The sequence below is a fragment of the Toxotes jaculatrix genome, chromosome 2 (assembly GCF_017976425.1).
Source record: "Toxotes jaculatrix isolate fToxJac2 chromosome 2, fToxJac2.pri, whole genome shotgun sequence".
Lineage (NCBI taxonomy): Eukaryota > Metazoa > Chordata > Actinopteri > Toxotidae > Toxotes > Toxotes jaculatrix.
In genome coordinates, this window is record NC_054395.1 from 24575653 (window position 1) to 24595003 (window position 19351).

Sequence of the window (19351 nt, forward strand, 5' to 3'; positions counted from 1 at the left end):
GATAAAGGGACAAGTTATTCAAAAGAGTAAACTGTAAATACAACAGAGTGTGCACCATGAATACAAGGTTTTATTACAAATTTGCACACATTACAGAGCAGTGCAAATAATCTTTCCAGTATGGCTGGTGGGCAGTTTATGTGGTGCCGCAGTTTTACAATAGCATTAGAGACAGAATCGCTTATGATCTGAAAAGTCAACTTCTTTTCTCTCGTTGAGAAGATCACAACAACCACAGATGCCCTCATATAATAATATAATCCTATTATCAAACCATCCTTCACTGAACATTGAGAAGAGAACAAACATCAAACGGACAGACCATTCAAAGAGCTGCTTTGACACCATACGTAGCTTCTTGTCCCTCATAATTTCTATGACCAGATGACACAAAACATTTTAATCTACATATACTGTATGCTTTCTCAGGGTGGGACATTCCTTTAACATGTAAAAAGACAGTAGATTATATAAGGCCAATATAACTGTGCAATTTTAGGCATAGGCAGGAAGCAGGCATTAGATGAATTGCAAAGAGCTATGTGTCCACTGCTGGACATATCTCAACACAGCTGTCAGTGACACGGATTCCATACCACCCTGCCCAGAACTGTGTGTCCTTGCCTCCATGGGTAAAACGGATGTATCTCACTCCAGGTCCATAGTTCTGGAAAACATGGGTCACCTAAAAAATAAATAAATAAATTATATATATATATATATATATATATATATATATATATATATATATATATATATATATATATCATTAAATCTAGATTTATCCTCTGACTTTGGAGTTGTACATACCTGATTCCATTTCTGATCATTCCACTGCTCAAAGAAAACGGTCTCAGGCGCAAATGTCTTGATAGGCTTCTTTCTTTCATTCAGCAGCTCCACACAGATGTCATACTCACTGCCACAGTCCCATCGTGGTGCATACCTAAGGTAACACAGATGCACAGGCATGTGCACATGGATCAGGGGCCAGCAATTAGGTTCGACCATGGGTCAGTGTTTTTCAGCACTGTTCACAGTGCTGAAAAACACAGGACACACATTCCGATATAATTTCAATATATTTTGTTTGTTTATTCATTTAAGCGCAACAGTGACAGCAGCTTCATAAAACTAGTGATTACATTTTGAGTGTAAAATCTCAGTGTCTTAATACACAGAACTAGAGGGGGGCAGTACTAGATGCTACGCTCTCATATTTATTGGAATTTACTTGTGCCTCGTATTTAAATTATAATCTAGCAGATACATGAAAAATCATGCAAAGGTTTTAATGCAATCTATCACAGGTAGGACTTACGACATTTTTGTTGGAGAGCCAACGAAACAGAGCCATTGCACCAGCAGGCTTCTATTTACTAGGAGGAAAATTTCATGTGTATTGTTCTCACCAATCAGATATTCTGATGTTCGGCTGGAAGTGATCCATAAATGATGGTTTGTACCCTTCCTTCTCCAAATCAATCAGCTGGGCCTTCTTGCACATCCTGCACAGATCAGAAAATGTCTTAGCTACTACACTATATGACTGAACCATACAAAATAATTAGCATGTGTTTTCTTCCTCTCCTGGTGAATACTCACACATAAGAGGTCACAAAGTTTTTCTGGACTGTCTCGTCTGGATGTGGCACCATAGGTCTCTCTACTTTCCACATATCACCACCATTCTCCACTATCTGCCAGCCCTTCATTTTCTCTGTAAACACAAATATGAGGACTGTAAGAGACATAATTTTTTTGATCTACTTTGTTGTTCAGCAGGAAAACACCTCCAGATGTTGAGTGACATTATTTCTGTGGCTTCTTACGTTCTCCTCTAGGATTCTTGAGAAGATTTCTCCTCTTCTTGCACAAGAAGTAAAACAACCTCCAGTCTGCAGGTGTTCTGGAAGCCTCACGTAGGCGATATCCTTCTCTTCTACATCTCTCGTGCCACAAAGATTCACTGTCAGCCACTTCTTTCCACTGACGGCACACCAGCCGACAAATACAAACCACATGATCAGGAGGAAGATTCAGGAAGATCTCCTCCAGGATCTCCAGGGGAACAGTGAACAGCTGATAGAAAACAAAAAGGACACAGATAAGCTCAAACTTTGAGTAGTCAGTTCAGTTTCCAAGCACTGACTTTGGACCGTTGCAATCACATATCTTTATTGACCCTTGAACTCTGACAGCTCACACTGATGGTTAGAAAAGCTCCTCTCTCTCTAGCATAGTGTTTGTCATTTCTTGTATAATAATCTGTTGTTGTTGTTTTTGTGTTTAGACTATAAACAATGTTTTAGTGTAATTTAAGAGCTTGGGGATTGATTTGTAGGATTTAGATGACTGTTTAATAATCGTTTTAATGCCAGCCTTAGACTGTCAGCATGATCACCACGAGGTGTGATGCATGAGGCAGCTTGACTGTGACCGTTTCCCCAATCCAGATCTCTGTTTACTGTGATATTCAGCAATGACACGGGGGCAGCTGTTGTGACTGGATGTCAACAATCACACACAGTGCCCAAAAGACAAGTAAACATTGAAATTACATAATCAAATGAACGCAACAAAGAACAGCTGGTTGTAATCCACGGTAACCTCATCATTTTTTTTTACTAGCTGCAGTTATGAATGAGTGTCTTCCCCTATTTGATGTTGAGGGTCATGCAAAGCACTTACATCTTCATTTGAAGACGAGGTTGACGGTTTTGTTTTTGGAGACACGATCCGGCCCGAGGCTGGACCACAGCTTTGAGATGCACCCATAGCTTTCGCTTTCCTCTTCATGCCTGGGACAAACCCAGGCCATTTACGTTTTCACCAGCAACACAGGCAAATATATTCAACGCTATAATCTCCCCTCGACCTCTTAGCGAACATACAAAAGTGTAATGGCTTATAGATCAACAATATCACGTATATGGCTTAAGTTATTTATAACCCTTAGCTAAACGCGGAAGTACACTTCGAGGTACAGAAATTAAAGTAAAAGCAGCTACAACAGAAATCTTACTTGTGTCTCTATTTTTGTTTAAATGACAACCGATTCCTCTTACTTCAAAAGTAATCGCAGTAACAATTTACATCTCTGGTCACGGGTATTTCCGAAAGATATTTCCCCATTTCGTCACAAAGGTCGCGCTCGTTATTCACTCGGGGACACCTTGGAGGTTAGGCGGGCGGAGTCAGAGTGCACTGGAAGAAATGTTCGTTTTAATGTCTGTTTGCTGCCGCTCGGTAACATTTGCGTATTTTGACGGCCAGAACTTCACTAAATGAACATTTTCACAGTATGGAATTGGAGCTTTTACTTTGGTTAAATGTCAGAGTACTTAATGTCAGAGTCCGCCACTGAAAGACAGATAAATAGGATTTCTAAAAAGTAAAATGTTAGTTAAAATAGAAGATAAAAACCGTATCTAATAAGACCGTATAAGTACAGAACAATACACAGGACACAAGCAAGCGGACACTATCTGCTCAAAGGGGGAGTTAGGTTAGGTTTCAGCAGTGAGGATCACTTCCGCGTTCAAAAAGCTGCAGTTCCTCGGCTTCTGCTGGCTCCAGAAGTGAGCAATTCTCCATTGACCCCCGTGTGTTATTTAGGCTTAAAATTCTTATATAAATTGGGGCGTGGTTACGTTGAGTGGTAGCTCCATAGACATGCACTGGCAGTTAGCTGTTTGCTAAAGCATTGGCTGGGCTAGGCGGCTACATCCAGAGGCCTCCGGCTACCTCCAGCGGTTGGCAGTGTCCGTGTTTGTTTGCCAGTGTTCGGATAGGTTTTTGTGACAATATGGTTTGTTGTAGTGTAGACTGTACTAACCGACCGTTGAAGGAGTCTGTGTTGCAGTTTTTTCGGTAAGTAAATTTCTCACTATTTTACCTGGATGTTTGCGCTAATTAGCATGTATTAGCATATTTTGCTACTGGCTTGTGACCTAATTGCCGATTTATGGTCGCTGCTGATACAGATAGAGGACCGGAGCAGCTAATGTTAGGAACGCTGTTGCGGTGTGTTCCGTGCTCTCAGAGTCCGTTTGTTGCGGCAATACTAAGCTACAGTTTAATTTCGTCTCATTTTTCTGTTTAAAAAGTCCGACATTGCGTGGACAGAGCAGCTCCGTCATTAAGCGGCTGCTGTTGTTTGTGTGCTGCTGTAACTGTAAGTGGACAGTGGATGGAGGCAGCGGTGAAAACCGGAAAATATTAAATATTGCTCTCAGCTAAGTGACCGGGTTCTCGGCCGGCTGACCCGTAGAGTAACCGCCTCTCAGCCAAATATGGAATGTACACTCCCACCAAAATCCAAGATGGCGCAGCTCAAATGCCCACGGTTTGGTCACAAAACCGACTCCCCGAAACCAATGGGTGACGTCACGGGTGCTACGTCCATGTGTTATACAGTCTATGTATCTGCTGTACGGCAGGCTCTTCGTCAGTTTTGCTGTCGACTCCGCCCACCCGACCGAGTTTCGGTGTACGCCGGGCAGAATTGGTAGCGAACTTCCGGTATGTGTCACGCCCACGCTGTGTCTAAGAGCTGCCTCCGTGATCCCAGCTGCACTGAAAGTTGTGATGTTTCTCCCATTAATCGCCAGTTTTTAAGAAAGGTTTTGAACTATGTTACATTTCCTGCAGCAAAAATGTCGTTGCCTTCTGTTCTGTGGGGCAACGGCTCGTTGTGTCCAACACAAATACTGCACGAGTAATAAAGTTAAAGTTTCAAAGTTTTACACTGGATTTGCCCTGTAAAAGAAGTGTCGCAAAGATGTAAGACTAATATAGATTTCATCTTGTCATTCTCGTAATTTAGATATGCAGTGTTTTATCAACAGGAAAATGGGAACTAATGTGCTGACTGATTATTCCATTTGATGTAAGAAAGATCAGCAACTGACCTAAGTAGGAAATTAACCCTTTGTAATTCAGCTGCTGATCATTCTTGGTGAAATCTCATATCCACAAATCTACAGACTCCAGGCTCCACGTGCGGCTTTCATCAATTTATTGTTGAACTCACGAGTTATGGCAGCACAAGTTACTTTAGTTTAAAAATGGACTTCGCCTCCGGGTCTGAAAAATGAAGCCAATGCGGAAGTGCAATATCACCGAGGGCCGCTAGGGGCTGGGCTCCAAAAAGACATCTCATATAAATTGTGCAAGAAAACTCACACACACCTACTGATCTGACAGCAGAGCAATTAGCATCAAGGAGCAGGGGGCCCCCCTCTTCAGGATAATAAAATGATGAACAATATATTAAGCTGATTAAGGAATCCACAGTGTCTTTAAAGGAAGAACATGATATATTGTCAGGCTGTTGTTTCTGTCCGTCTTCTTTGCACGATCCACTTGCTGTGATTCTTGAAAAAGCAGAGTTGCATTTTTTCTCTGGAAGTAAAGCAGCCTTTGGTCTTGCGGTGCTTCCAGTTAACCCACTCCTTTCTGTTAATGGTACGCTGACAAACAGGAGGACAGAAATATTCATGAACATCTCACCCAGATCAAAAACGAGGATCATCAGGAGAAGACCTAGAGACTTCACTGAAGTTAATCACCATGTGAAATAAATTTCCAATGACCGTGATAAAGTTGTCTCTAAACTCTAACACTTTCCACATGAAGTTTCTCCACACTGAACTAAGGTGGAAGATGGGCTAATTGAACTTTGTTTGTAACCGGTGAATAATCCTTTCCTCCCTTTTTATTACCTCCTTTGCACATAAGCAGCTGTTTGTGCACCACATTCATATTATTATTCAGGTTCACACGTTTCAGTTGTCCCCTCTTCCTGACGAGCCTGTTTGAGGTTAATAGCTTGAAATTAACCAAGACAATCATAAATAATTTCCTCTTACAAGAATACTTGTTGGAAAAGTACCAAAATGTTAAGCAACATGAGACTGATTTTTTAATAATATGGCAAATAAACAGAGGTGCATTCATGTCTTCAATCACACAGGCACTGCAGTTTGTGTACAATACAGTACATAGAACTTGATCATAAATTACAAGCCATACCAAAAATAAATGGATACCAAAGAGGCTAGAAGACCTGGGAAGTAGGATGGTAGCCATTGATTTTGGTGTCACATTAGAATTTCAAGCAGGCCGCAACCCTGTCCGTGGATACTGAATTATAACCAGTCCAGTCTGTGATGCTTTTACTCCGCTCTGCATATTTAAATGAATATAAAGACATAAGGTAAATGCACAATTTCTGAGTAACAAGGACTTAGATCCGTGTTGTATCTAAAACAGGTTTATCCATCCTCTGTCAAACAGCTGAGAGATGAGTCTTTTTGGTCAGCGGAGGAGCTCTTATGTGTCGGCGTCGATCCTGTGAGCTGTGAAGCAGGAAACAAGAACAAAGAAGTCAGAAATAAGGCTGGTGGCAGGCGCGTGAAAGCTGCAGGTAATACAGCTCAGTGGATTCTAGGAGACATTCTCAAAGCTGAGATAAAATATTCTAGGATACGTTGCATCAAATACATCTACAAAGACTCAGGGCTGAAGTAAAATCCCCCCTGCTGCCAGAAACATCTAAAACGGGGGCCAGTGAGACAGTTCGAAAAAATATACGATCTACTAAATCATTAATCTGCACCGAAGAGGCTAAAAACTACAGTGATGGAATCAAAAAGATAACATATCCCCATATGTAGGAGTCGCTGTTCTGTACAGTAGACCAAGGGACTTACATTGCTTTGGTATCCTGAGTGGTTCCGTGTCTCCTGACAGGACTTGATGCATGACTCCACGGAACTGATACAGCACCTTCAGGCTCTTCTCCTCCCCCACACAGGGGTCGTAGAAGCCGGGGAGTCCAGACTGGAAAAACAACAACAGGTCACGCACCAGCAGCAGACGGGATCATCATACAACAAGCTGAGGACATCAGTTTGTATGTATACTATGTATAAATGTTTTACCTACCGGCAAAATACTTTGTGCTGTATCATTAGATATAGAAACATTACAGCTGAAAAATCTACTATCTCTTCATGATAGAGGTTTTGGAAGGATCACTGTGGATGAATGTACTCACCTTTGTGGCCTCGGTGAGGATGAGTTTTGAGTCTTTCACCAGACACTGCAGTGGCACGGTCACGTCAATGACCTTTGCCCTCTCGTGTCGTCTACTGTTGTCTGTAACAAACTTGCCGTACCAGGCGTTGATGATGATGAGACCTGATTCAGGAAGCAGCATCGAGCATAGTGTTAATGAAGTGGAAATTTCATGTATTAACATGTTATTTTATTGTGTTTCAAAATGCAAATTAGTCACCCAAACAGCCGAGGTATTCTGATTTAAGAGTAGATTTCAGAAATCTTAGGATGACAGACAAAACAGACCCTGGTTTTTGGGGGAACTGATATTAAAAATCGAACACAACTTTCAGCACAGACCAATTTTAATGTTGCATGACGGCAACTGAAGCCACAGTTTCTAACAGAGCCAGTGTCATTTTTGAGACTTATTTGCTAAAATCATTTTGCGAGTACGGTACATTACAAAAAGACGGTACAATTAATTTTAATTGCAAGCTGCATAAACAATGCTGTAAGCATTTCATGGTGCGTAGTCCATTGAATAAAGAAGAGCAGCTGTGTGTCTGTCGTTACACACACACACACACTGCTATTAACTTTAAAAGTGCAAATTCTAGGGGACCACTGATGATACTAAAATCAAAGCAACCTCTACAGTGACAGGTGTCATAAGCCAATTATCACTTGCCAAACTCCCCTAGGTGAAAATTATACTGTCTGCTGAGAGCTTTTTGTTAGTGTACTTATCAAAGGCAAACTAAAAAGCCCCAATTATCACTAGTCGAAACAGAAGCTGGTGGATCATTAAAAAAACCCCACTGAACTCTATTACTCTATCAACTATTGTAACCCCCATTAAAGAGCTACCCATTTCTCCACAAAATCACCCTAGATACCATCAGTGTCCACAAAGTATGTCTCCTATGCGAGTCCTCCCTTTGCTAGATATACAATCCCTTTAAATTTCAGATCAATTAAATCGTGTTTTCTGCTATAGCTTAGTTTTTTTTTCTTTTTTTTTTTTGATATGTGAGCTGGGAATTCACAGGTATCAGAAAATTAAGCAGCAGTGATGGGGACCTAGTTTTGTTTTACACAGTGAAAATAGACCCCGCATCTCAGAAATTACACTTAGAAGTCAGCAACTAGCTTTAAAAATATTTCACCTAAAACGTATGAAAAACAGTTGAGAATCGAAGAGAATCAAACAGTTTCGCAACCTGCTTAAAAAACATTATTCCCTGGATAAGCTCATCCCTTAAATATTACTGATCTTACCCATTCTAGACTCCTCAGCTTCAATAATCCTGCGCACAGACTCCTGCATGAGCAAGACCTTTGGAGATGAAAAAGGCACACAGAGGAAGAGAGGGAGACACAAACAATGAGATTTCACATCATATGGATTATACTAATGAATTTCAATAAGACTGTGCATCTTATCTAATCCCATCTCAGCCCCTGCATTTGAATGTTGTAGGACTTGTAATATTTCTTGACAGTCACCCACAATACCTGCACCTCTTATCTAATACTGAACTGCAAAGTAGGATTGGCACCACAGCTACATGGAAGCCTGTAAAATACTCACAGCAGCCTCTGCCTCCTGTTTCTTTCTGGCGATATTAGAGGCCGAGCTCTCCCGCTGCTTTTCCAAGTCTCTGTTGAGTTACAAGATAAATGGAGAAATAAAATGAGCTCATAAAACCCGGCCATAATAAACATGCGGTGCTACTTCCAATAACATTTTTTGCATGAATCAACCAACTTAGAGCAAAAGTTTCTTACTGTTCCTTCTGGGCCCGCACGTAGGGCCTAATAATAAGCTGCTGGATGGCGAGGTAGAAAACCAATGGTCCAACTGTGGCGTAAAATACAGCACTTGGCAGGAGCTGGTCAGTCAGGTGAATCGGGAAGAAATACGTCTGACTGGCTCTGTTCAGTCTGCAGATAGAGAGTTGGTTTCATTATTTAAATCTAACCGGTCACTATCTGGCTGTGAAAATTGATTGCCCCATGTAATCTTTGTGGAAATTTTGGCCTGAAAATAGCAGATCATCAGGCAAGATTGCATTCAAAAATAATAAAAGTTTAGCACTCTCTCAGGTACATAAGGTTATCTGCCAAAAGCTGAAAATGCCACAAAGTGAAAATGTCTGCCACACTCAGACAGGACAGGGACTTCACAGGACAGTGAAGAGAATTTATTGTGAGACATGTTCTGCTGATGTCTGTCTGCGAGCGTCTAAGAATAGGAAGAAATATGCACACGCTTTTAAAATCACATCCCTGTTCCACCTCGCATCTCAGTGGGTCCAATCCTGTGAGTACATCCTCAGAGATGCTCCCCCAACACAGACACAATTTGTAGAAAATTAATTTGACAGGCTGATGATTTTGTGTCTTGATTCCCGTGGCAGCTGCCACGTGAGGAAAGCCCTCTGGAACCTACACCAAACAGAAAGCTGGAGCAAAGAGCCACGCTTACTTGATCTTGAGGGAGACACCTTGGGGCACTCCCACGCTGACGGTGGCCCCCAGGACACTGTGTCGACTGATCTTCCTCTCAGCACCGTACTCTACTACAGTCCCAAAGAAACCTGATCTGTAACACAAAGACGCAGTGTTGTATCTCTTTACCGGCACGCAAAGTTTACTAGTTTAATTTGAGCTGTCAGTTAATACGTGAAAACGCCAAACCATGCATGCTTAAACAAACTGAAATGGGAGACGCTGTACAACCAGAAGAATAATCTCATTATTTCAACAGGGGTCTTCATATGATCTACAAATAATACTGCACTTGGACAACGTACTTTACTGAGCCCTTAATCTTTGTCTGATCTTCGTCCTGGAACTTGTACTGGTAGCTCATCATCATAAAAGTGTGAGGAATGCCAAGCTGCAGAGACAAAAAGTAAATGATCAGACACAACACTGACAAGCAACTGTTGATTTAATGGCGTCTTGGCTAAGATTAAAGTTAAATATAACTGCTGGCTGCTAACCTGCATTGCGAAGGTGAAATGGCTGCTCTTCGTGTCCCTGACTATGCTGGTGTTCATAGAGGACTGGACTCCCCATCGCCACTGCAGATAGCCCATAGTGTTCTTGTCTAGGTGACGGGCCAGCACTGTAGTAACCCCAGGACGCACGCCTCGTGATGAAAACTGGAGCCCACACTGAGCAGTCACAAAACTGAGGCACACAAGTGGAAAAAAAAGCTTAATGTTTCATGTTATAATGAAGAAATATAAAAACTTTTTCTTATACTTTAACACCTACAATCGCGGTGTCAAGTTTCGGAATATCTTCATTCCAATGAGAGGTCCGTGCGTGTCTCCAGCACCTAACTCCACCTGAGTGCACACACATAAAAAGTAATGTTTCACATCTTAAGATGGCAGAACCTGTAGTACCATACAGGCAGACAGGTGTTTAGTATGCATAACAAAAGGAGAGCGTGTGGTGCACAGTGAGAATGCAGCGTACCTCTCCCCACCCCTTAGTGGAGGTGACTCTTCTCAATGCCAAGTTAATGGTGCCACCTCCATTACCATTGTGGGTTGACAAGGAGCCAGACAAAATGGCTGTGTCTTTTGTAGTAAGAGGAGCCTGCAGTAGAACACACAACACTATAAGCCCTTTGATAAGAGCTAAGTCAAACATCTGTCCCAGCAGCTGTCACAGATTTTTCTTTTACAGATCTTTTAATCCAAGGCACACCATAGTACACATCATCACATCACCTCTATGGATTGTGATATGTGCATCTTGTTGATTTCCACATGTGGGACTCCTCCGACCATATCCTCATAGTCCTCTTCATATCTGTCAAAGAGGTCTGTGGCATCGATACCCACGCTAATCGTTCCCTGTGAACAACAAGTTCAGGAATGAATATTGTGTTAATTAACAACGTACATAATATGCACAAGATACTTCAGGACTTTTTACATTATGTTCAATTGAATGTAAGCTTTGTTATCTTCCCCTGAACATACCTTTGGGTTGGTCCTTTGCTGAAGCCTTCTCTCCTCTCGCTCTCTCTGAAGACGCTCATACTCTTCTCGAATCTCTGCAGGGGTTCTTTTCCTTTCCACCACCTGGAGTAAGGAGATATGATTTGAATGCCAAGCGAATGGCGGATAGGCTGCTACAGAGAAGGCAGACAAAAAAGTTCCAGTAGAAGAAATTTCACCAGTATTTCCCACTTCCATTTGTTCTTTATGTGTACATAGATTTGTATTGTTGAGAATCAGTGGTTTTAACAAAAGAAGAACTATTTCACTCAGGGTTAAGGACATGGGAATATGGACAGATCCAAACTAAACTTGGCTTAAATGCATTCCAAAGGGAAGATGTTTAGAAAGCATATAGTTTAAATCTTGCTTATACTGACATGAAGCCATCCACGGATGCAAATGCACCCCCCCCCCCCAGATGAAGCCAAAATAGCTGAAAGCAGTTGGTGAGGTGAATTAAACATGGTGTACTGGATGTACTGGAGTTGTGCAATGTGTTTTAATTTTGATGGACTTGCACTGAAGCTCCCACTGGCCTGCATCTTGCATCGTGTGTGTGTCCTCAAATGCAGTGGGCACTGATTCTAACTGCATGTGGTAGCTTGTTTTGTTATTAGTAGACACTACAGTCGTTAACGGACTTACCTCCCATCCTTCCACATCGAGTCCTCGCTTGCCATAGATATCATAGATAGCTCGTGACTGTGGATCACTGAGCACTAGAAAGACAGAAGTAACCAAGAATAACATAAACAATATAGTCTGTTTATGTTTCTAGATACAGGTATGTAGATCATAGCATAAGCTTTCAACTGCGTGATGCGACCAATGCTTTTCTTACCTTCATAAGCTTCATGTACAAGGTTAAAAAGCTGTTCTGCTTGTCGCTTTAGCTCAGGGTCCCGGTGTTTGTCTGGATGATAAAGCATGCACAATCTCCTGTATGCCGCCTTCAGCTCCTCCTGTGTTGCCTGAAGCACATTATTGAAAAAAAAAAAGTTAAACTGAAAACTTGTAGAAAAACTTGCTTGCGTCTAGAAACTTGCTTCTGTTGCTTAAATTTAGGTTACGATCAGATTGTTGTGAGACAGACCATGGTGCAAAAGGCACTGCCCTTACCCTGCAATACCTTTTGAGCATGCATTCACATGCATGTTATCAAGTCTATTGATAACCCAACGAGTTTAATTTTTTTTTAAATCACTGACATAGAGACCATGACCGATTATGTGTGAAAAGCAGCAAATGCAACCCTTGCAGCAAACACATTAAAAATAAATCTTTTTTTAAATGTTACTTTTTCGTTACTTTTTTATTTAATGAATTTAACTTACTAAGATTTAATAAAGGTGGCCAAACTTTTGCACATGTAAGAATTCACGAAAAGTTCCTGATTTAAACAGCGCATTAGCATGTGAAGACAGTCTAATTTCTAAATGTCTGTTTGCTGCAGGGATTATATTTACTTCGTATCACTAAAAAATGTTGCTCAAACTTCTGCACACAACTGTAACATTCAGTCGGGTGCATTAAACATTTCCTAATATATTCTTGAATGAAAATATGCCGTGTAAACATTGAATACATAACAATACAACATTAGTGTAACTTCAGTCTCTCTGCAGCACAGTATGTCCTTGTGCTGTGTAAAATATACTTTGCATTTCAACACAATGATCTTTACAGATAAAATGATCACGACCGTAAGGGTTAGATCTCCAGACATTATAGCATATGTTTTTGTATAATCCGTGTTGCATGATGAAAGTACAGTTGTAGCATTAGCTGCTGTGTTTAGCCCTGTCTCCAGATCCAAGAGATCATCCTGAAAGTGAAAATAACTGTCAGATTGTTGCTCAGCTCCCAGATCACCGCGCCGACACACGCTTCTTGTGTTGCCTCGTCAACTGACAAATCATGCGGACGAAGTCGCAACCCCACAACTTGTTGCGTGTCTTGGAAAAGTATTCAGCCGAAGAGTCACAGCACAGAAATCAATGTCGAGGGTCACGGGCTAGCCACCTGGCTAACGTTAAACCGGGTTATACGGGTAGCCGTTAAAAATGAGCCCGAGAAATCTCGCGGAATGACAACGAAATACACCCGCACAAACACCTGCTTAGATCACAGCTGCATACGGTACCTCTCTTCTGACATTTAGCAGGGAATAATAATCATCATTGGAGATCTCTTCATCGTCCAAGGCAGACGCCATGTTTACACCCGGTCATCTCTTCTTCGTGTCATTTACGTCGCTCAAACAGTTCTCCGCGTCCCTCTGTCGCCCCCTTGCGTTGAGGATGAACGAGAAAACACCACAACTGTATTCACTGACCTGGTCATTTGTGCGTGTGATTTGCTTTTTTTGTTTGTTTTAAAATGAATTATTGGCGGTGTTATGAGGAATTGCACCAAGACAGTCTAAATATATGCGATATACTTCCAGAATTAAAAAAAATATATATATATGGGTGGCATTTTAGAGCGCAGCCTTGCAATTATTTTGTGTTAAATATATTAAATGTTTAGTGAATGTTATTTATTCATTTCTTCTAAATTATGACAATATCTTTAAGTTTCTGCGTTTTTCAGTTTTTAGGAAAGAAAAATTGAAAATTTGAATATAATGTGCATTTTTGGATGTGAGAAACTGAATATTGCTTACATGCCTAATTCCAAAGGGATCCTGTCTGCATCTTATCCCCCAAAGTGCAATCAAGACAAGGGGTGGGAAAATCGCTTCACCACATTAGGTCCTCCATTAGTTCGTTATTACTTTCTTTGCAATAACAACAAGCTGTGGACTGTACAAGGCGCACAAACAGCAGAGGAGCTGTCCTTTCAGCACCACCCCCTCAAACTATACACTGCATTTCAGCACTGATGGCCACCAGCCTGTTAATATAGGATGAAGGCTGTCCTTAAGTGCTGTTAGTTGATGCAAGTGCCAAAAGCTAAGTCTATGAAGCACAGTGATCTGTGATTAGATTGCCTGCAGTCATTTAACGTAGCCGTACTATTGTCAAGCCCATGTAACCACACCATGATGATGGAAGTTTAAGCCTTGATAGCTTAATGGACAGAATCAAAGTGATGGTATTCATGGAGTCACTAGCACCTGTTGTCTCCTAAAGTTGGGCGCAGGATTCACATCTCCTGGAAACCCCTGCAGCCTTCAATTTCATGGTGTCACTATATGAAATCAGTTAGACATGTTTACAAGGGAACAAACTAGTCTGCAGGCTTTCAAATGTAAACTGACATTTGGACACTTGATTGACAGACCGTGCAGACGGTTTCTACTGTTTGCCATGCCTCAAATGTTTGGTTGTTTGATTATGTGTCGTAAAGTTAAACTTAAAAATAAAAGAAGGCATGCAAAAAAAAAAAAAGCTCATTCACTGTTACAGATGATTCTGTAAAAATGGAACTTCTGTCTTCTATGGAAGACTGCAGTTATAAGTTTAGATCAGCAAACTGATCTCCGAAGACATGACAAAATAAAAAGTAATGAAGGCCATTAAACAGCTGGCAATTTAGCCTGATTTCAACGCACTGACCAGGGGTTAGTGGCTGGATTACCATTCAGGCTTACTGGGCACAGGCCCAGGGGCCTGAGAAGTCAGGGAGGCCCTGAGCCAGAGCCTCTGTATGAAGTTGCCAGTAATATTTTCTGTTTGAAAGTCACAAAGCTCAGTTAAAGGACACAAAATAACCACAAAGAGACACAAAAGAGACACGCAATGACCACAAAGAGACAAAAGACAACTACAAACAGGCACAAATCGACCACAAAGAGAGATAAAATGACTACAGAGACACAAAACAACCACAAAGTGATGCAAAAGAGACATTGAATTACCACAAAAAGAGACAAAACGACCACAAAGACACAGGAAACTACTACAAACGATATGGTGGCGTCGTTTTTAGCCATTCTCGGCCGCTTTCAGTCTCAGGCTCCTTTATAGGAGGGGTGGGGGGCTTTCACCTGAATGTACCCAGGTCATTTTCTCATAATCTGTCCACGGTCACTTAGGAAGTGCCAGTGTTAAACGACTTTCGTGGGACAGCTCAAAGACAAACATTTAATATTCACAATCTAATTACTTTTAAATACAAATAAAAGCCAACGCATCACCCGGTGAACATTAAGTTATTTCATTTTAATATAACAACGCGTCACCATCTTTTAACTAAAGCGTCATGCCAGACCTGCAGCGCGTCTGAGCTGTTTTAAATTCACTGGAAAAAAAAAAAAAAAAAAAAAAAAAAAAAACACTGCTGGTGGTGCCAAGGTGAGGGAGATGTGTTTTTCATCCCGGAGCCTCTCTGTCAGTCACCGCCTCACAGCCAATGGTAAGTTCGCGTCGGTCGGCCGCTTGCTCCTCCGGTCCCTCCTCGTGCTGTCCTCGCCGTGCACGCGCGTGGTACCCACGGTCGTGAGGAGGAGGAGGATGTTGCGCGTGAAGGGGAAATGGCTGCCGAAAACAAGCCGGAAGGTAAGAGAAATATAATGGGATTAATTTACTAGTATGACCGCCGTGTGATTTTTCTAGAACAGTTGTAACTCCGCGCGGAGATGACACACGCGTGAGGACAAGTGGAGAAATTTTCGTCGGAAAACGGCTCCGCTATTTTCCTCCGAAGAGGCAGCTAAAACGTGGAGACATCACCTAGCCAGCTAATATTAGCTTGCATTCTAGCCAGCTACTATTCCCATCGTAGCCCACATTTAAAGCACGCCACGGGGACAGATGGTCAGCGTGGTAAAAGTACCGCGTTTGCCGCTTATTTTGCTTAGGATCGTTGTCAAATCACGAGCAATTCAAGTTGTTAACAACAAGGCTAAGTTAATGACAACATGTCATTGGCATCGACTAACTTCTTCCCTTATTACCCAGCTTTAAAAAGCGGCTTGGTTGGGTTAGTTCATCTGTCAATACGGCTCTCTTCTGCGACCGCTATTTGCGGCTTGTTTTGAAGGGATTGTGATAATAATTTAGATGTGTCTGTTTTAAAATGTATAAGTGTAGTTTTTTTTTATGTTGTTTTTTTTTCCCCCCGTCTTGGAGAGGGTTCGTTCAGTTCCCCCTTGAAGCGCAAGAATTTTATTTGGCATTCAGCGAATAGTGTTTACGAGACAGAAGTGATGTATTTTTTAAAAGAGGAGGAGGAATATCATCTTTTCCAAATGCCAATTAATACTACTTGGCCTATATTCGGTTTGAGACACGGGCATCAAAACGTTGTAATGCCCGCTCCGCTCGCAAAGCCCTATCGCACTTGAAATGAAATGCCATCACACAAGAGGAAACAGGGACGATGGAGAGTAGGGTTTCCAGCAGCCTGCCCATTACACTACTCATAGGACAAAATGATGACTTTTTTCTATCCCTTATCTTATTTCTTACGGCTCACTAACTCAAAATGAAATGCATTAAGCTTACTTATTTCCTTTTTAGTGGGATATTTTACTGCAAAGCATATGCAAAAGAGATCTGATCTCATTGAAACAAGCCCATGGATTTTTTTTTTAGGATGAGTAATTAAACAACGTCTAAATGAAAATAAAGATGAGATAAAGCACATCAGCTCTAAATGGATTAGTTTTTCTACCCTAATGGCAGCTTTCTGCTGTCAAGAGTATTTGCACCAGACTGGATTGAGTTACGTATTTACAATCTCAGTTTCATATTTGACAGGGACGAAATTTTCAGATGCCAAAAAACATAAAGCAACTTAAAAATTTATTTTGTAGAATTTCATGGAAAATACTTGAGCTTGTAAACATCACGTGCATGTTTAATTATATTTTTCTGTTTACGTTTATGTTCATTTATGTCATATTTTTAATTGTTAAACTTTTTCATTGGTAGAAATGAGTTGATTATAGGACATTAATACAGCATGCTTTTGCCTTTTTTCTGATTTTTGTGGGGTTTTTTATGTTTATTGATTTATATTGACGCTCAGGATGAAGCAAAAGCTTTATGATAGACTTTAAAATTGCCTGCATAATTTGAGAAAGTGAAAAAAAAAGAGATTTCTACATAAATCGTTTGAGCCAGCAGTTTCTGAGCTCTCATAATGTTTTGTTGCAGGCTTCAAAACTCAACAGACCTCTGTCAGGAGTTTGTGTCACCACCCACAAACACAAATTCTTTTTGATGCAGAATTACTTTAATGTTTCAAATGAGTGTAAACAAATTACCTCTGTCCATATGACAGGAAACGATAAAACACTGGAATTTCAGTTGTTTGGATGTCAGTGTGCCAACCACCAAACCCAGTCCCACCAGGGGGTGGTATTGAGCTACACTAGCACACTTAGTATGTGAGGGATCAGTCTGTGGCTATGACAAAAAAATGAAGACATCTGGTTTTATGATAGTAATGACTTCACTGTGGTGTGTAGTCCTAATGTATTCATCTACATAGCTGAACTTAACAAATAGGCTCCAGTTGTTAATCTCGATTCCTCTCCAACATAGGGAGCTCTCACTGAAAACCCTTACTTGAAAGTCCCATTGCTGAGCAGGTTAAGTTATTTTCAGTGTTCCTGTGAGGCCGGTCAGTGGAAAAGAGGAGGAGGAGGAGGAGGAGGAAGGGGAGCATAGAAAGAGAGAGAGAGACTCACAGCTTCATGTCAATGTGACGTCGTCTCATGCAAACCTGGCCCTTAAAGCTTTTACATAAAACTCTCATGCTGAATCTTCACTCCTGCGTCCAGGTTTTCTCAGCTTTGGCTGTTCATTAATGTAGAACAAGCCTTTTCAGTGTACATCAGAATAACAGTTTTTACATGACATGCTCCTGGCTGTTGGGAGGCCACTGAGAGAGCCGAACAGCGTTTCTTAACCTTTTGTCCTTGTGGTATGCGGGCAGTGCTGATCTCTTAGTTGTTTGGCAGCTCTTATGATGGCCCATAACAACTGAGGGTTACATCCTGTGTTAAACCCAGGGGCCATGAGCTAGTCTCACTCAGTGGTGTAATGTTTACATCCTGGGGTATTTCTCTCCAGCCTAACTGATTGTCAGGGCCCTTGGGGGTATTTTTTTTCTTCACACTCATAAAAAGCACTGTGGGTCCTTTACTTTAAGTACAAGGCCTGGAGGGCACTGAAAAGACAGGCTTGATATGTCTTAGTCTGAGACTGCTCTGGATAAAACTACATCCAATATTCTTGAATCTACCAGAGCAGAGACTCCTACAAATATTGCCGTGCAAGAGCCAAATGTGAGAAATGAAACAAGCACTTGTGTAAACACAAGCTACAGTACTAACACTTTGGTGACGTTGGGACATAAAAGGAAAGAAAACACTGTGTTAAAATTAAATCTTGATGCATATTTACTCTCTGAAGTTGAATCTTGATAATGTCAGGTTTTTTTTTGTAGATTTAGCGGAGCTGTGTAGCATCCTTACATTAATTTTAAAATGAGAGAAATGCAAGGACAGTGATGAAGGGACAGTCCACTGAGACCTAAAACTCACACAGGTGTGTTACATAAACTACATAAATCTAAACATAATGCAGTTTGAACCCTGATGACAACGAAAACAATCAAGAAAGGTTGCTTTCTAAAATGCAGAGAATCAGGCCCACAGTCTCAGCTGTGCAGGAAGTAATATTTCTCTTTTATTTTCAAGCGGATGCAGTTTAAAAAGTTTCATGATGTTATCATTTCACTCAAAGTTCAGGGTGAAGCGGCAGCAAAACATCAAGTAAGCACGCAGTCAGCCATTAACTCACAAAAGTGCTTGTGCAGCAATGGTATAAATGTTTCTCCGCTGTTTTGTAAAGAAGGATGAATTTAACCTCCTCGTGATGTCGGACGACTTGCTCTCCCAGTTTTGTGTTGAATCAGGCGCTACATTTCTTTTCTTCTTTTTTTTTCCAGCCTTTTAATTGAATCAGTGAGGTGTGGATGGATGGGACCCAGGTCTGGTCTGTGGTTCCTGAGACGTATCATTCCTAATGCCTGCCTATAATAGACCTTTACTGACTCTTTTGCACAGCCTCCACTGATTGATTGTATTGATTCATCCACTGTACCGGTGATGCAATAGGGAGTATTACTGACCCGCATCAGACTGGGCCAGAGCTACAGTGACCCTTATTACTGGCCGTTTTTCCTTGTAGACCTAAAAATATTCCGACAATAGAGAAGTCCACTGCTTTACATAGACAATAGACAAATTCTCTGTGATTTATTATCATCATTATTATTATTGTTGTTGTTATTATTATTAG

At 41.2% G+C, this 19351-nt stretch overlaps 3 protein-coding genes across 4 annotated transcripts in view; 1 reads left to right on the forward strand and 2 right to left on the reverse strand.

Annotated features, from left to right (window-relative positions):
* Nucleotides 1–52: 52 nt before the first annotated feature.
* On the reverse strand, nucleotides 53–3157 carry LOC121197757 (F-box only protein 6-like). Of its 2 annotated transcripts, none has more exons than XM_041061505.1 (7): nucleotides 3069–3157; nucleotides 2692–2801; nucleotides 1833–2082; nucleotides 1606–1720; nucleotides 1413–1508; nucleotides 811–946; nucleotides 53–685 (listed from the first exon to the last, which is right to left on the reverse strand). In XM_041061505.1, the coding sequence occupies exons 2-7, from the start codon at nucleotides 2797–2799 to the stop codon at nucleotides 539–541; spliced, it is 852 nt and encodes a 283-aa protein (XP_040917439.1). In that variant the 5' UTR covers nucleotides 2800–2801; nucleotides 3069–3157; the 3' UTR covers nucleotides 53–538. The 2 variants fall into 2 exon arrangements, with proteins under 2 accessions (XP_040917439.1, XP_040917447.1); XM_041061513.1 differs by having other exon boundaries at nucleotides 3026–3106.
* Nucleotides 3158–5913: 2756 nt separating this feature from the next.
* dnajc11a (DnaJ (Hsp40) homolog, subfamily C, member 11a) lies at nucleotides 5914–13332 on the reverse strand. Its single transcript, XM_041065964.1, has 16 exons — nucleotides 13237–13332; nucleotides 11935–12064; nucleotides 11739–11812; nucleotides 11073–11174; nucleotides 10818–10943; nucleotides 10561–10683; nucleotides 10354–10427; nucleotides 10077–10266; nucleotides 9885–9970; nucleotides 9557–9673; nucleotides 8857–9012; nucleotides 8660–8729; nucleotides 8347–8404; nucleotides 7064–7206; nucleotides 6717–6846; nucleotides 5914–6362 (listed from the first exon to the last, which is right to left on the reverse strand). The coding sequence occupies exons 1-16, from the start codon at nucleotides 13306–13308 to the stop codon at nucleotides 6337–6339; spliced, it is 1677 nt and encodes a 558-aa protein (XP_040921898.1). The 5' UTR covers nucleotides 13309–13332; the 3' UTR covers nucleotides 5914–6336.
* Nucleotides 13333–15570: 2238 nt separating this feature from the next.
* The window catches only part of camta1a (calmodulin binding transcription activator 1a), a 272181-nt gene continuing 268400 nt past the window's right edge, over nucleotides 15571–19351 (forward strand). The window contains exon 1 of the mRNA XM_041055551.1: nucleotides 15571–15595. Coding sequence (XP_040911485.1) covers nucleotides 15571–15595 — 25 coding nt within the window. The remainder of the gene's footprint in view (nucleotides 15596–19351) is intronic.

Bases quoted from the DNA above. Each gene is read 5' to 3' on its own strand.
- LOC121197757 (XM_041061505.1), bottom strand. From the start codon at position 2,799: ATGAAGAGGAAAGCGAAAGCTATGGGTGCATCTCAAAGCTGTGGTCCA. The intron at 2,083-2,691 runs GTAAGTGCTTTG...GTTTTCTATCAG, and splicing joins CCTCGTCTTCAAATGAAGAT to CTGTTCACTGTTCCCCTGGA. The intron at 1,721-1,832 runs GTAAGAAGCCAC...TTGTGTTTACAG, and splicing joins CAAGAATCCTAGAGGAGAAC to AGAAAATGAAGGGCTGGCAG.
- dnajc11a (XM_041065964.1), bottom strand. From the start codon at position 13,308: ATGGCGTCTGCCTTGGACGATGAAGAGATCTCCAATGATGATTATTAT. The intron at 10,428-10,560 runs GTACGCTGCATT...GTGTGCACTCAG, and splicing joins CCACTAAGGGGTGGGGAGAG to GTGGAGTTAGGTGCTGGAGA. The intron at 9,971-10,076 runs GTTAGCAGCCAG...TTGTCTCTGCAG, and splicing joins ATTTCACCTTCGCAATGCAG to CTTGGCATTCCTCACACTTT.